Source organism: Larus michahellis, chromosome W, assembly GCF_964199755.1.
Source record: "Larus michahellis chromosome W, bLarMic1.1, whole genome shotgun sequence".
Classification (NCBI taxonomy): domain Eukaryota; kingdom Metazoa; phylum Chordata; class Aves; order Charadriiformes; family Laridae; genus Larus; species Larus michahellis.
Genome location: NC_133929.1, coordinates 9,888,819 through 9,905,153, shown reverse-complemented (window position 1 = coordinate 9,905,153; position 16,335 = coordinate 9,888,819). Strand labels below are relative to the sequence as shown.

Here is a 16,335-nt window from a genome sequence, read left to right as displayed (position 1 = left end):
GCAAATGTACGTAAAGCCAGTGTAGGCGGCTGCTGCTGCAACACCTTTAGAAAATACTGTATGCGACGCTACAGGCATGCCATACAAGGGTGCTTTCGGCACAGTGCAATGCGTTGGAAGCATCCAACTCCTGTTGGAGCACTTCATCAAGGGCTGCGTGATAAGGCCCCGTTGATAATCCCTTTTCTGCTGAGGAGGGACGTGGTAGGAGAAAACAATTGGTCTGAATGGCAGCTGTGGTGCTTCCATAGCACGGTGGAATATCTCTCTTGGTCCATTTGGGTCAGCTGTCCTGGCTGTGTCCCCTGCCAGCCTCTTGCCCACCCCCAGCTTACTGGACTGTGGGGGTGGGGGTGGCTGGAGAGACAGCCTCCGTGCTGTGGGAGCACTGCTCGGCAGTAGCCAGAACACTGGTGTGTTATCAACACCCTTCCAGCTACAGCTACGAAGCACAGCACTATGAGGGCTGCTGTGGGGAAAGTTACCTTCCATCCCAGCCAGACCCAAACCAAAGCTACGTCGCAGGGAGACAGCCAACTTCATCTTTCTTTAACAGCTATTAAAAAAGGGAGACGGGCATGGGAAAGCAGGGCCATCCTTCGTTGCCCTTGAACGCTGCGTCCGACCTTTTGTGGGAAAGCCTCCGTCCTCTTTGTAGCCGCCCTTTAAGTACTGGCAGACTGCGATGAGGTTCCCTCCCCCGCGAGCCTTCTCTTCTGCAAGGGAGAAGAGACCCAACTCCTTCAGCCTTTCCTCCTAGGGCAGGTTCTCCAGCCCTTTGGTCATCTTTGCGGCCCTCCTTGGGACCTTCCCCAGTTGGTCTGCGTCTCTTTTTTGAATTGTGGGGACCAGAACTGGACACGGCGCTCCAGGTGCGGCCTGCGGGGGTAGCCTGTGTGAGAAGAGGCCAGGGTCTGCCCTGTGCTGGACGCAGCTGGTGCCAGCCAGCTAGGCACTGGACTTGCCGCAGGCCAAAGCTGAGCGGCTCAGCGAAGCCGGGGGTGCCCCTGGGAAAACCTATTGAAGAAAGGGCAAAGCGCTGTCCGGGGCAGGTATTTCCCTGCTGCCTGTGGGTCCGGCCGGTGGATGTTTCCTGAAGGAACTTTTTCATCCTATTTTCTCCCCCTGTCCTGTTGAGGAGGGGCAGTGAGAGAGCGGCTGGGCGGGCCCCTGACAGCCGGCCGAGGTCAATCCATCACAAAGCCTAAAGGGCAGATTCCTCCATGTAGAAGTGTTGAAGGGGGTTGGTGCTTTAAGGAACGATAGTGACTGGGGTTTTGGAGACAGGACGTTTTGGAGACAGGAAAGTCGGGAAATCGCTGGGGATCCAGTTGCTTCGAGGGGGGGAAATTTCAAGAGACAAAGCCTTCTTTCTGAGCAATAAGAGGCTCTTGTGAGCAGAGGGCTCTAGTCTCCCTTTGTTCTCACTTGGTAATGAAAGAGACAAGGCACCGGAACTCCTGCGTGCGAAGGGATGAAAATGTGCGGAGCCTGTTGGATGCTCTTTGTGTGCGCGTGTTGGAAACCCAGGAACAGCTATAAGGAGGTGGGTGTGAGCTTGGTTAACTTGGCCAAGCCAACCACGCAAAGCTGACCCAACCTCCCGCCCGCATCAGAACCAGTGCCACCAGAAAAGCACGTAAGGTGTTAGCAATTGGAGATCCCCTACTGAGAGGCACCGACGCACCCGTTTGCCGTCCAGGCGATTTCTCTCGAGAAGTCTGCTGCCTACCAGGGGCTCGCATCCGTGGCGTCGCCGAGAGGCTGCCGAGCCTGGTGATCCCTGCAGATTATCATGCGCTCCTACTATTCCGCGTAGGGTCTGACGAGGCAACTTAGAACCCTCCAAAGAGACTTTATGTCCCTCGGAGCAATGTTAAAAGGATCAGGAGCACAGGTGGTGGTCTCCTCTCTCCTCCCAGTCAGAGGGAGGGGTCCAGGAAGGAGGAGACAAATTGAACAGGTGAATGCCTGGCTGCGTAGCTGGTGCCATACGCGAGGTTTTGGCTTCTGTGATCAAGGGGGTACCTTTGAGAAGCCGGGTCTGTTGGGAGCTGATGGGATTCGCCTGACCAAGCGGGGCAAGAGGGTCTTTGCCAACAAGCTGGCCGGACTTACAAGGAGGGCTTTAAACTAGGCTCAGCGGGGGAAGGGGATGGAGTTCTGAGCAACAGAGAAGAGCCAGGGGCTGCTGATGCGTTAGGAACCAACAGGGGAACCCCTGAGAAATGCCGCAAAGGACTTGGGGCTTGATCCTCCAGAAAGGCGACACGGTCGGCAGCCCAACTGAAGTGCCTCTATACCACTGCGCGCAGCACAGGTAACAAACAGGAGGAGTTGGAAGCCCCTGTGCAGAAGGAGCAGAAGGGAGCTGGCAGCTCTTTCAGGACGTTTTTTCTTCGAGCACAAGAGCTCTCGATTCCCACGCGTAAGAAATGGGAAAATAGAAATTCGTCTACCTAGACTTTAGTAAAGCCTTTGACACCGTTTCCCACAGCGTTCTCCTGGAGAAACTGGCTGCTCGTGGCTTGGACGGGCGTACTCTTTGCTGGGTAAAGAACTGGCTGGAGGGCCGGGCCCAGAGAGTTGTGGTGAACGGAGTTAAATCCAGTTGGCGGCCGGTCACAAGTGGTGTTCCCCAGGGCTCAGTACCGGGGCCGGTTCTGTTTAATATCTTTCTCAACGACCTGGACGAGAGGATCGAGTGCACCCTCACTCAGTAAGTTTGCAGCCGACACCAAGTTGGGCGGGAGCGTCGATCTGCTTGAGGGTAGGATGGCTCTACAGAGGGATCTGGACAGGCTGGATCGATGGGCCGAGGCCGATGGTATGAGGTTCAACAAGGCCAAGTGCCGGGTCCTGCACTTGGGTCACAACAACCCCGTGCAACGCTACAGGCTTGGGGAAGAGTGGCTGGAAAGCTGCCCGGCAGAAAAGAGCCTGGGGGTATTGGTAGACAGCCGTCTGAATGTGAGCCAGCAGTGTGCCCAGGTGGCCAAGGTGGCCAACAGCATCCTGGCCTGTATCAGGAATAGCGTGGCGAGCAGGACTGGGGAAGCGACTGTCCCCCTGTACTCAGCACCGCTGAGGCCGCACCTCGAATACTGTGTTCAGTTTTGGGCCTCTCGCTACAAGACAGACACGGAGGTGCTGGAGCGTGTCCGGAGAAGGGCAACGGAGCTGGTGAGGGGTCTGGAGCACAAGGCTTATGAGGAGCGGCTGAGGGAACTGGGGTGGCTTAGCCTGGAGTAAAGGAGGCTGAGGGGAGACCTTATCGCTCTCTACAACTACCGGAAAGGAGGTTGTAGCGAGGCGGGGGTTGGTCTCTTCTCCCAAGTAACAGGCGATAGGACGAGAGGAAACGGCCTCGAGTTGCGCCAGGGGAGGTTTAGGACGGATATTAGGAAAAATTTCTTCGCGGAAAGGGTTATCGAACGTTGGACCAGGCTGCCCAGGGAAGTGGTTGAATCACCATCCCTGGAGGTATTTAAAAGATGGGTAGACGCGGCGCTTAGGGACGTGGTTTGGTGGTGGTTTTGGCAGCGTTAGGTTAATGGTTGGACTCGATGATCTTAAAGGTCCCTTCCGACCTAGACGATTCTATGAAATCAGGCAAGGAAGGCAGGAGCCCAGCATGGCTGAGTAAGGACCTTCTGGTCGAGCTGAAGCGCAAGGAGGAAATGCGTAGGCGGTGGAAGCAGAGACACGCATCCTGGGAAGAATATAGGGATGGGGTCGGGAAAGCTAAGGCACAGCTGGAGCTGAATTTGGCAAGGGATGTGAAGAAGAATCATAAGAAGGGCTTCTACAGGTGCGTTGGTCAGAAAAGGAAGACTAAAGAAAACGCACACCACCCCCACCCCCACCCCCCTCCGATAGGTAAGACAGGAGAGCTAGCGCCAACCGACATGGAGAAGGCCGAGGCACTCAAGGATTTTTCTCCTCCGTTGTCGCCGGCAATCACTGTTCCCGCATCTCCCAAGTCCCTGAACCTCAAGGCAGGGACTGGGGGAACAAAGTCCCTCCCATCGTAGGAAAGGATCCGGTTCGAGACCACCTGAGGAACCTGAACATACGCAAGTCCTGCACTGGGGAGGAACAACCCCATGCACCAGTAGATGCTGGAGGCCGACTGGCTGGAGAGCAGCTTTGCTGACGTGGGGGGCTCCTGGTGGACATCAAGTTGAACGTGAGCCGACAACGTGCCCTTGCCGCAAAGGCGGCTAAGGATATCCTTAGCCCGCTACAGAGGAAAGCAGGGTTTATACATGTTACAATACAGTTGTGTAGACCAATCAAATTGCTCACTATCCCCGGGGGTGCAGGGCACCAGAGACCACCCTTGGGCAGCTTTGGGGGCACTGCCTGTTTTTCTACGAGCCTCCTACCCAGCTTAGCGCAAATCCTATCTCGATCTGCGCCCCCCCCCCACACCCACACCCACAGCCCTCGAGCCACCAGTGCTGAAGACACGCTTTGTATTGTATTTTCTCCCAGGAGGCGCGCAGCTTAGAAACGTCTGCAATCCAAGCGGGGCTTGCAGGGAACAATTGAGAGCAACTTCTGTCGGTTCTGGGGAGTGTTCTGAAAAGTTAAGGCCTGCCCTGCCCTGGCAAAAGCAGTCCTTTGACTGGAGGGAGCAGCACCAAAAAGCCACAAGCACGTTTGGGGTGGAGTTGACGCGGTAATAAATAACAGTCAATAGTACTTGTAGCTACAACAGCCTCTTCTGAGACCTCGTCGCCCGCCCACAGGGTCGCAGCACTACACGGCACGGATCCCTCCGCGGACTGGCCCAACGTCTTCTCCCTCCGCCCCCAGGTCGGATCCCTCCGCGCCCCGAGGGCACGCAAACTCCCTGAGCCCCGCTAAGCACCAGGTCGACGAGGGCGGACCCGCCGGGGGGCCGGGGACAAGCGAAAACGACAGACGAGACAGCCAATCGAGACGCGGGATCGGCCGGCGGCCATCTGGCGGCCCAATGGGCGCCGCGGAGGGCCTGGCCGAGTGGGGGAAGCGCGGGGGCGACAAGGGGCGTTGTCGTGGCCGACGAGCTTATTGGTGCGCGGGCCGCCCGGCCTGGTGCCGCCGCCACCCGCAGTGTTTTCGGGAAGATCATCGGCAAGGCGCTTCCCCGCCAACGTCGCCTACGAGGACGAGGAGGTAGCCGCGGCTTTGCTCTGAGCGCGGTTCCTCCTCCCTCCCCCCGTCCCCCCCTCCCCCCGCGCTCGCAGGCACCCTGAGCCGAGGACCCGTTGCGCGGTGCCCGGGAGCGCGGCAGGGCGGGTGGCGGCCTTGCTGCGGGCGGGCGGTGGAGGGACGGGGCCTCTCTGGGTTGTGGCGCTCTCTACTGCGCGATCCCTATAACATCGCGCTTCTTCGGTGCGGCCCCCCCGCCCCCGGCTGCCGCGGCGCGTACTGGGTTGCTGGTGCTGGCCGGCTCGCCTCGGTTCCCAGCCCCGCCGTGTCGCGTGCGCGCGTGCGTGCGTAGAGGAGGGCCTCTGACGGTAAGGCACTTGGTGGCAGCCGCAGACGTTTGCCGCGTGATATCCCTTTGGCACTGCAAGTCGTGCAAAGTTTGCTGCCGAGGGATGCGAGTGGTCCTACCTCGTGTAGGACGACAGTCTTGAAACCTTAGATTAAGCGCACGCAGTCAGTCTCCTCGGGGATTCCAGGCGTATGTATGTAAACGGTGAACGTCTGAGTGGTGACCGTAATGAGTTAGTTCTGCGTAGGAGAAACGCAGGTCTTGATGTGCCTCCTAATAGCACTGTAGAGATTTCACAGCTCTGCTGTGCTAGGCTTTGGTTCTGCGCCCCCAAACTGGATTGTTACAGCTTTTCTTATTTTTCTTTACCAAAAAAGTAAATCCAGAAACTCGTCATCCTTAGGAAACGATCGACCCGAATTAAAACGTACTGGAGGTCGCTAGTCTGAAGTACTGGCCCGCCTCCTTGCCCCCATCACCTTGCATGCTGAATCCCACTTCTGGAGGGGGCTCTGTAAAGACGTTGTATTTTTTTGTACAGAAAGCATTAATATCGCGTAAGAAAAATCAACGTTTCGGCTTGCGTTTGGGGTCTGCTTCTGACTTTTCGGAAGTCTGCTTCTGTAGGAGTTCAGTGGGGCATATTGATTTGCTTAAGCTATTATTACCTTTCTCTGAAGCCAATGACGTTTTAACTGTTTACTCTTCCTCCAGCGCCTTGCGTTCCGTGATCTTTCACCCCAAGCTCCGATGCTTTTCCTAGCCATGCCTAAGGAGGCAATTATGAGGTTATGCGAAGCAGAAGATCCTGGTGAATGTGTAAGTACTGTGGAAGCTTTCTGTACGCTAAACTGTACCTGTCGTTAGTTCCTAATTTAGTAGACTCTTTCCCATCCCCCCTTTTCCCCTTGATAGGGCACGGTAGGCTGGTTTGGGTTTTCTGGCGCTATAATCTTTTCTCTCTGGCTTGTAATGGAGCTGAGCTTTTTGACCGAAAGTAGCGATATAAAGCAATGCTCATCCCTGGGTACGTACTCCTGGTGCAAAATGCAGTGTTGTTTTGGAGCGCAGGGTGATGCCTACTGTCACGGTTTAGAGCAAGAGGAGGAGTAGTACTTCTTCTAATACGGAGAAGAGGGCTTGGGGTTTTTGGCAGGTCGGGGGTGAGGAAGGGCAAAGCTGGTCGAGAGGTGCTGGATGCTTCGCTTTTGGCTATAAAAGTCAAGTTCAGAGACTTTGTAAACCCACGCAAAAGGCAGCCTGAAGCTTATTTTCCACCCGAGTTGCGTATGTTGCCTGAAGAGATAACGGGGGGCTTTAACCCGGAGACAAACTTAGCTTCTGTGGCTGTTTTGTAGTCCGTTACTGTCTAGCTTGAAAACAATTGCGTAGCCCTCTTTCTTCCCCCCCCCCCTACAGTGTGCGTAATCGGTCTTTGTAGCTTTGCTTGGGAAATGCCGGTTGCAGGCGGACAGACAGTAATTTGAAGCGCAGTGGTTGAATTGCTAGGAGTTGGCTAACTGGTTTCTCTGGGTGCTTCTCTGCTCTCATTCCTCCCCTCCCTGCCCTCTCCCCTTCTTGTGTGTGGCTTTTTATTTTACTTATTTATGGTTTTGTACTTCCTTCTCCAGCTTCTTGGGCATTTAATGATTGTTGGCAAGCAGCGTGCTGCTCACCTGGGCCTGACCGATGGATTCCGGATGGTTGCGGATGAAGGGCCCGAGGGTGGGCAGCCTGTCTGTCACGTACATCTACGTATTCTGGGTGGCCGTCGGTTGGGCTGGCCGCCTGGCTGAGATTTTTGCACCGCAAGAGCTGCTGCACGTGTACGAATCGCCGCTGAATGGATTTCGTCTGTTGCCCGTCGATCTAGGCACTGTTGATGTCGAATGTTTTGTGCCGCGTGTCTGTGGAAGGTAATAAAAGCTGTGAGCAGCAGTTGCACAATAAAGATTTAGCATGGGGATCTCACCTCCGTCTTGTGCGTCTTACTGAGGGAAATAGTTCCGCAAGTTAAAACGGCGTCTCCCCGGAGTGTAAGTACGTGGACTGTGTCGGTCTGTTAACAGTGTTCTATAGATAGATAGTGATTTGGCCAGTCATTTGAAGCGTGACGCTGGGACGGCTTAGCAGTCTCCTGCGTCCTGTAGGAAGCAGACTCTTGGCTCTTTGGAAGCGGTACGCAAATGTACGTAAAGCCAGTGTAGGCGGCTGCTGCTGCAACACCTTTAGAAAATACTGTATGCGACGCTACAGGCATGCCATACAAGGGTGCTTTCGGCACAGTGCAATGCGTTGGAAGCATCCAACTCCTGTTGGAGCACTTCATCAAGGGCTGCGTGATAAGGCCCCGTTGATAATCCCTTTTCTGCTGAGGAGGGACGTGGTAGGAGAAAACAATTGGTCTGAATGGCAGCTGTGGTGCTTCCATAGCACGGTGGAATATCTCTCTTGGTCCATTTGGGTCAGCTGTCCTGGCTGTGTCCCCTGCCAGCCTCTTGCCCACCCCCAGCTTACTGGACTGTGGGGGTGGCTGGAGAGACAGCCTCCGTGCTGTGGGAGCACTGCTCGGCAGTAGCCAGAACACTGGTGTGTTATCAACACCCTTCCAGCTACAGCTACGAAGCACAGCACTATGAGGGCTGCTGTGGGGAAAGTTACCTTCCATCCCAGCCAGACCCAAACCAAAGCTACGTCGCAGGGAGACAGCCAACTTCATCTTTCTTTAACAGCTATTAAAAAAGGGAGACGGGCATGGGAAAGCAGGGCCATCCTTCGTTGCCCTTGAACGCTGCGTCCGACCTTTTGTGGGAAAGCCTCCGTCCTCTTTGTAGCCGCCCTTTAAGTACTGGCAGACTGCGATGAGGTTCCCTCCCCCGCGAGCCTTCTCTTCTGCAAGGGAGAAGAGACCCAACTCCTTCAGCCTTTCCTCCTAGGGCAGGTTCTCCAGCCCTTTGGTCATCTTTGCGGCCCTCCTTGGGACCTTCCCCAGTTGGTCTGCGTCTCTTTTTTGAATTGTGGGGACCAGAACTGGACACGGCGCTCCAGGTGCGGCCTGCGGGGGTAGCCTGTGTGAGAAGAGGCCAGGGTCTGCCCTGTGCTGGACGCAGCTGGTGCCAGCCAGCTAGGCACTGGACTTGCCGCAGGCCAAAGCTGAGCGGCTCAGCGAAGCCGGGGGTGCCCCTGGGAAAACCTATTGAAGAAAGGGCAAAGCGCTGTCCGGGGCAGGTATTTCCCTGCTGCCTGTGGGTCCGGCCGGTGGATGTTTCCTGAAGGAACTTTTTCATCCTATTTTCTCCCCCTGTCCTGTTGAGGAGGGGCAGTGAGAGAGCGGCTGGGCGGGCCCCTGACAGCCGGCCGAGGTCAATCCATCACAAAGCCTAAAGGGCAGATTCCTCCATGTAGAAGTGTTGAAGGGGGTTGGTGCTTTAAGGAACGATAGTGACTGGGGTTTTGGAGACAGGACGTTTTGGAGACAGGAAAGTCGGGAAATCGCTGGGGATCCAGTTGCTTCGAGGGGGGGAAATTTCAAGAGACAAAGCCTTCTTTCTGAGCAATAAGAGGCTCTTGTGAGCAGAGGGCTCTAGTCTCCCTTTGTTCTCACTTGGTAATGAAAGAGACAAGGCACCGGAACTCCTGCGTGCGAAGGGATGAAAATGTGCGGAGCCTGTTGGATGCTCTTTGTGTGCGCGTGTTGGAAACCCAGGAACAGCTATAAGGAGGTGGGTGTGAGCTTGGTTAACTTGGCCAAGCCAACCACGCAAAGCTGACCCAACCTCCCGCCCGCATCAGAACCAGTGCCACCAGAAAAGCACGTAAGGTGATAGCAATTGGAGATCCCCTACTGAGAGGCACCGACGCACCCGTTTGCCGTCCAGACGATTTCTCTCGAGAAGTCTGCTGCCTACCAGGGGCTCGCATCCGTGGCGTCGCCGAGAGGCTGCCGAGCCTGGTGATCCCTGCAGATTATCATGCGCTCCTACTATTCCGCGTAGGGTCTGACGAGGCAACTTAGAACCCTCCAAAGAGACTTTATGTCCCTCGGAGCAATGTTAAAAGGATCAGGAGCACAGGTGGTGGTCTCCTCTCTCCTCCCAGTCAGAGGGAGGGGTCCAGGAAGGAGGAGACGAATTGAACAGGTGAATGCCTGGCTGCGTAGCTGGTGCCATACGCGAGGTTTTGGCTTCTGTGATCACGGGTGTACCTTTGAGAAGCCGGGTCTGTTGGGAGCTGATGGGATTCGCCTGACCAAGCAGGGCAAGAGGGTCTTTGCCAACAAGCTGGCCGGACTTACAAGGAGGGCTTTAAACTAGGCTCAGCGGGGGAAGGGGATGGAGTTCTGAGCAACAGAGAAGAGCCAGGGGCTGCTGATGCGTTAGGAACCAACAGGGGAACCCCTGAGAAATGCCGCAAAGGACTTGGGGCTTGATCCTCCAGAAAGGCGACACGGTCGGCAGCCCAACTGAAGTGCCTCTATACCACTGCGCGCAGCACAGGTAACAAACAGGAGGAGTTGGAAGCCCCTGTGCAGAAGGAGCAGAAGGGAGCTGGCAGCTCTTTCAGGACGTTTTTTCTTCGAGCACAAGAGCTCTCGATTCCCACGCGTAAGAAATGGGAAAATAGAAATTCGTCTACCTAGACTTTAGTAAAGCCTTTGACACCGTTTCCCACAGCGTTCTCCTGGAGAAACTGGCTGCTCGTGGCTTGGACGGGCGTACTCTTTGCTGGGTAAAGAACTGGCTGGAGGGCCGGGCCCAGAGAGTTGTGGTGAACGGAGTTAAATCCAGTTGGCGGCCGGTCACAAGTGGTGTTCCCCAGGGCTCAGTACCGGGGCCGGTTCCGTTTAATATCTTTCTCAACGACCTGGACGAGGGGATCGAGTGCACCCTCACTCAGTAAGTTTGCAGCCGACACCAAGTTGGGCGGGAGCGTCGATCTGCTTGAGGGTAGGATGGCTCTACAGAGGGATCTGGACAGGCTGGATCGATGGGCCGAGGCTGATGGTATGAGGTTCAACAAGGCCAAGTGCCGGGTCCTGCACTTGGGTCACAACAACCCCGTGCAACGCTACAGGCTTGGGGAAGAGTGGCTGGAAAGCTGCCCGGCAGAAAAGAGCCTGGGGGTATTGGTAGACAGCCGTCTGAATGTGAGCCAGCAGTGTGCCCAGGTGGCCAAGGCGGCCAACAGCATCCTGGCCTGTATCAGGAATAGCGTGGCGAGCAGGACTGGGGAAGCGACTGTCCCCCTGTACTCAGCACCGCTGAGGCCGCACCTCGAATACTGTGTTCAGTTTTGGGCCTCTCACTACAAGACAGACACGGAGGTGCTGGAGCGTGTCCGGAGAAGGGCAACGGAGCTGGTGAGGGGTCTGGAGCACAAGGCTTATGAGGAGCGGCTGAGGGAACTGGGGTGGCTTAGCCTGGAGTAAAGGAGGCTGAGGGGAGACCTTATCGCTCTCTACAACTACCGGAAAGGAGGTTGTAGCGAGGCGGGGGTTGGTCTCTTCTCCCAAGTAACAGGCGATAGGATGAGAGGAAACGGCCTCGAGTTGCGCCAGGGGAGGTTTAGGACGGATATTAGGAAAAATTTCTTCGCGGAAAGGGTTATCGAACGTTGGACCAGGCTGCCCAGGGAAGTGGTTGAATCACCATCCCTGGAGGTATTTAAAAGATGGGTAGACGCGGCGCTTAGGGACGTGGTTTGGTGGTGGTTTTGTCAGCGTTAGGTTAATGGTTGGACTCGATGATCTTAAAGGTCCCTTCCGACCTAGACGATTCTATGAAATCAGGCAAGGAAGGCAGGAGCCCAGCATGGCTGAGTAAGGACCTTCTGGTCGAGCTGAAGCGCAAGGAGGAAATGCGTAGGCGGTGGAAGCAGAGACACGCATCCTGGGAAGAATATAGGGATGGGGTCGGGAAAGCTAAGGCACAGCTGGAGCTGAATTTGGCAAGGGATGTGAAGAAGAATCATAAGAAGGGCTTCTACAGGTGCGTTGGTCAGAAAAGGAAGACTAAAGAAAACGCACACCACCCCCACCCCCCTCCGATAGGTAAGACAGGAGAGCTAGCGCCAACCGACATGGAGAAGGCCGAGGCACTCAAGGATTTTTCTCCTCCGTTGTCGCTGGCAATCACCGTTCCCGCATCTCTCAAGTCCCTGAACCTCAAGGCAGGGACTGGGGGAACAAAGTCCCTCCCATCGTAGGAAAGGATCCGGTTCGAGACCACCTGAGGAACCTGAACATACGCAAGTCCTGCACTGGGGAGGAACAACCCCATGCACCAGTAGATGCTGGAGGCCGACTGGCTGGAGAGCAGCTTTGCTGACGTGGGGGGCTCCTGGTGGACATCAAGTTGAACGTGAGCCGACAACGTGCCCTTGCCGCAAAGGCGGCTAAGGATATCCTTAGCCCGCTACAGAGGAAAGCAGGGTTTATACATGTTACAATACAGTTGTGTAGACCAATCAAATTGCTCACTATCCCCGGGGGTGCAGGGCACCAGAGACCACCCTTGGGCAGCTTTGGGGGCACTGCCTGTTTTTCTACGAGCCTCCTACCCAGCTTAGCGCAAATCCTATCTCGATCTGCGCCCCCCCCCCACACCCACACCCACAGCCCTCGAGCCACCAGTGCTGAAGACACGCTTTGTATTGTATTTTCTCCCAGGAGGCGCGCAGCTTAGAAACGTCTGCAATCCAAGCGGGGCTTGCAGGGAACAATTGAGAGCAACTTCTGTCGGTTCTGGGGAGTGTTCTGAAAAGTTAAGGCCTGCCCTGCCCTGGCAAAAGCAGTCCTTTGACTGGAGGGAGCAGCACCAAAAAGCCACAAGCACGTTTGGGGTGGAGTTGACGCGGTAATAAATAACAGTCAATAGTACTTGTAGCTACAACAGCCTCTTCTGAGACCTCGTCGCCCGCCCACAGGGTCGCAGCACTACACGGCACGGATCCCTCCGCGGACTGGCCCAACGTCTTCTCCCTCCGCCCCCAGGTCGGATCCCTCCGCGCCCCCAGGGCACGCAAACTCCCTGAGCCCCGCTAAGCACCAGGTCGACGAGGGCGGACCCGCCGGGGGGCCGGGGACAAGCGAAAACGACAGACGAGACAGCCAATCGAGATGCGGGATCGGCCGGCGGCCATCTGGCGGCCCAATGGGCGCCGCGGAGGGCCTGGCCGAGTGGGGGAAGCGCGGGGGCGACAAGGGGCGTTGTCGTGGCCGACGAGCTTATTGGGGCGCGGGCCGCCCGGCCTGGTGCCGCCGCCACCCGCAGTGTTTTCGGGAAGATCATCGGCAAGGCGCTTCCCCGCCAACGTCGCCTACGAGGACGAGGAGGTAGCCGCGGCTTTGCTCTGAGCGCGGTTCCTCCTCCCTCCCCCCGTCCCCCCCTCCCCCCGCGCTCGCAGGCACCCTGAGCCGAGGACCCGTTGCGCGGTGCCCGGGAGCGCGGCAGGGCGGGTGGCGGCCTTGCTGCGGGCGGGCGGGCGGTGGAGGGACGGGGCCTCTCTGGGTTGTGGCGCTCTCTACTGCGCGATCCCTATAACATCGCGCTTCTTCGGTGCGGCCCCCCCGCCCCCGGCTGCCGCGGCGCGTACTGGGTTGCTGGTGCTGGCCGGCTCGCCTCGGTTCCCAGCCCCGCCGTGTCGCGTGCGCGCGTGCGTAGAGGAGGGCCTCTGACGGTAAGGCACTTGGTGGCAGCCGCAGACGTTTGCCGCGTGATATCCCTTTGGCACTGCAAGTCGTGCAAAGTTTGCTGCCGAGGGATGCGAGTGGTCCTACCTCGTGTAGGACGACAGTCTTGAAACCTTAGATTAAGCGCACGCAGTCAGTCTCCTCGGGGATTCCAGGCGTATGTATGTAAACGGTGAACGTCTGAGTGGTGACCGTAATGAGTTAGTTCTGCGTAGGAGAAACGCAGGTCTTGATGTGCCTCCTAATAGCACTGTAGAGATTTCGCAGCTCTGCTGTGCTAGGCTTTGGTTCTGCGCCCCCAAACTGGATTGTTACAGCTTTTCTTATTTTTCTTTACCAAAAAAGTAAATCCAGAAACTCGTCATCCTTAGGAAACGATCGACCCGAATTAAAACGTACTGGAGGTCGCTAGTCTGAAGTACTGGCCCGCCTCCTTGCCCCCATCACCTTGCATGCTGAATCCCACTTCTGGAGGGGGCTCTGTAAAGACGTTGTATTTTTTTGTACAGAAAGCATTAATATCGCGTAAGAAAAATCAACGTTTCGGCTTGCGTTTGGGGTATCCGGTAGTCTGCTTCTGTAGGAGTTCAGTGGGGCACATTGATTTGCTTAAGCTATTATTACCTTTCTCTGAAGCCAATGACGTTTTAACTGTTTACTCTTCCTCCAGCGCCTTGCGTTCCGTGATCTTTCACCCCAAGCTCCGATGCTTTTCCTAGCCATGCCTAAGGAGGCAATTATGAGGTTATGCGAAGCAGAAGATCCTGGTGAATGTGTAAGTACTGTGGAAGCTTTCTGTACGCTAAACTGTACCTGTCGTTAGTTCCTAATTTAGTAGACTCTTTCCCATCCCCCCTTTTCCCCTTGATAGGGCACGGTAGGCTGGTTTGGGTTTTCTGGCGCTATAATCTTTTCTCTCTGGCTTGTAATGGAGCTGAGCTTTTTGACCGAAAGTAGCGATATAAAGCAATGCTCATCCCTGGGTACGTACTCCTGGTGCAAAATGCAGTGTTGTTTTGGAGCGCAGGGTGATGCCTACTGTCACGGTTTAGAGCAAGAGGAGGAGTAGTACTTCTTCTAATACGGAGAAGAGGGCTTGGGGTTTTTGGCAGGTCGGGGGTGAGGAAGGGCAAAGCTGGTCGAGAGGTGCTGGATGCTTCGCTTTTGGCTATAAAAGTCAAGTTCAGAGACTTTGTAAACCCACGCAAAAGGCAGCCTGAAGCTTATTTTCCACCCGAGTTGCGTATGTTGCCTGAAGAGATAACGGGGGGCTTTAACCCGGAGACAAACTTAGCTTCTGTGGCTGTTTTGTAGTCCGTTACTGTCTAGCTTGAAAACAATTGCGTAGCCCTCTTTCTTCCCCCCCCCTACAGTGTGCGTAATCGGTCTTTGTAGCTTTGCTTGGGAAATGCCGGTTGCAGGCGGACAGACAGTAATTTGAAGCGCAGTGGTTGAATTGCTAGGAGTTGGCTAACTGGTTTCTCTGGGTGCTTCTCTGCTCTCATTCCTCCCCTCCCTGCCCTCTCCCCTTCTTGTGTGTGGCTTTTTATTTTACTTATTTATGGTTTTGTACTTCCTTCTCCAGCTTCTTGGGCATTTAATGATTGTTGGCAAGCAGCGTGCTGCTCACCTGGGCCTGACCGATGGATTCCGGATGGTTGCGGATGAAGGGCCCGAGGGTGGGCAGCCTGTCTGTCACGTACATCTACGTATTCTGGGTGGCCGTCGGTTGGGCTGGCCGCCTGGCTGAGATTTTTGCACCGCAAGAGCTGCTGCACGTGTACGAATCGCCGCTGAATGGATTTCGTCTGTTGCCCGTCGATCTAGGCACTGTTGATGTCGAATGTTTTGTGCCGCGTGTCTGTGGAAGGTAATAAAAGCTGTGAGCAGCAGTTGCACAATAAAGATTTAGCATGGGGATCTCACCTCCGTCTTGTGCGTCTTACTGAGGGAAATAGTTCCGCAAGTTAAAACGGCGTCTCCCCGGAGTGTAAGTACGTGGACTGTGTCGGTCTGTTAACAGTGTTCTATAGATAGATAGTGATTTGGCCAGTCATTTGAAGCGTGACGCTGGGACGGCTTAGCAGTCTCCTGCGTCCTGTAGGAAGCAGACTCTTGGCTCTTTGGAAGCGGTACGCAAATGTACGTAAAGCCAGTGTAGGCGGCTGCTGCTGCAACACCTTTAGAAAATACTGTATGCGACGCTACAGGCATGCCATACAAGGGTGCTTTCGGCACAGTGCAATGCGTTGGAAGCATCCAACTCCTGTTGGAGCACTTCATCAAGGGCTGCGTGATAAGGCCCCGTTGATAATCCCTTTTCTGCTGAGGAGGGACGTGGTAGGAGAAAACAATTGGTCTGAATGGCAGCTGTGGTGCTTCCATAGCACGGTGGAATATCTCTCTTGGTCCATTTGGGTCAGCTGTCCTGGCTGTGTCCCCTGCCAGCCTCTTGCCCACCCCCAGCTTACTGGACTGTGGGGGTGGGGGTGGCTGGAGAGACAGCCTCCGTGCTGTGGGAGCACTGCTCGGCAGTAGCCAGAACACTGGTGTGTTATCAACACCCTTCCAGCTACAGCTACGAAGCACAGCACTATGAGGGCTGCTGTGGGGAAAGTTACCTTCCATCCCAGCCAGACCCAAACCAAAGCTACGTCGCAGGGAGACAGCCAACTTCATCTTTCTTTAACAGCTATTAAAAAAGGGAGACGGGCATGGGAAAGCAGGGCCATCCTTCGTTGCCCTTGAACGCTGCGTCCGACCTTTTGTGGGAAAGCCTCCGTCCTCTTCTTTGTAGCCGCCCTTTAAGTACTGGCAGACTGCGATGAGGTTCCCTCCCCCGCGAGCCTTCTCTTCTGCAAGGGAGAAGAGACCCAACTCCTTCAGCCTTTCCTCCTAGGGCAGGTTCTCCAGCCCTTTGGTCATCTTTGCGGCCCTCCTTGGGACCTTCCCCAGTCGGTCTGCGTCTCTTTTTTGAATTGTGGGGACCAGAACTGGACACGGCGCTCCAGGTGCGGCCTGCGGGGGTAGCCTGTGTGAGAAGAGGCCAGGGTCTGCCCTGTGCTGGACGCAGCTGGTGCCAGCCAGCTAGGCACTGGACTTGCCGCAGGCCAAAGCTGAGCGGCTCAGCGAAGCCGGGGGCGCCCCTGGGAAAACC

The 16,335-nt window shown here is 55.9% G+C and overlaps 2 protein-coding genes across 2 annotated transcripts; both read left to right on the top strand.

Moving 5' to 3' along the window:
- Nucleotides 1–5,036: 5,036 nt before the first annotated feature.
- Nucleotides 5,037–7,459, top strand: LOC141735651 (adenosine 5'-monophosphoramidase HINT1-like; the record flags this gene model as incomplete). Its single annotated transcript, XM_074568703.1, is given in 4 exon segments — nucleotides 5,037–5,132; nucleotides 5,134–5,163; nucleotides 6,203–6,307; nucleotides 7,120–7,459. Coding segments are annotated over 4 exon segments (396 nt in total), but the record flags the coding sequence as incomplete, so codon positions are not given.
- A 4,880-nt stretch (nucleotides 7,460–12,339) lies between these two features.
- LOC141735458 (adenosine 5'-monophosphoramidase HINT1-like) lies at nucleotides 12,340–15,103 on the top strand. Its single transcript, XM_074568290.1, has 3 exons — nucleotides 12,340–12,821; nucleotides 13,849–13,953; nucleotides 14,764–15,103. The coding sequence occupies exons 1-3, from the start codon at nucleotides 12,606–12,608 to the stop codon at nucleotides 14,926–14,928; spliced, it is 486 nt and encodes a 161-aa protein (XP_074424391.1). The 5' UTR covers nucleotides 12,340–12,605; the 3' UTR covers nucleotides 14,929–15,103.
- Nucleotides 15,104–16,335: the final 1,232 nt, after the last annotated feature.

Bases quoted from the DNA above. Each gene is read 5' to 3' on its own strand.
- LOC141735458 (XM_074568290.1), top strand. From the start codon at position 12,606: ATGCGGGATCGGCCGGCGGCCATCTGGCGGCCCAATGGGCGCCGCGGA. The intron at 12,822-13,848 runs GTAGCCGCGGCT...CTCTTCCTCCAG, and splicing joins TCGCCTACGAGGACGAGGAG to CGCCTTGCGTTCCGTGATCT. The intron at 13,954-14,763 runs GTAAGTACTGTG...TTCCTTCTCCAG, and splicing joins CAGAAGATCCTGGTGAATGT to CTTCTTGGGCATTTAATGAT.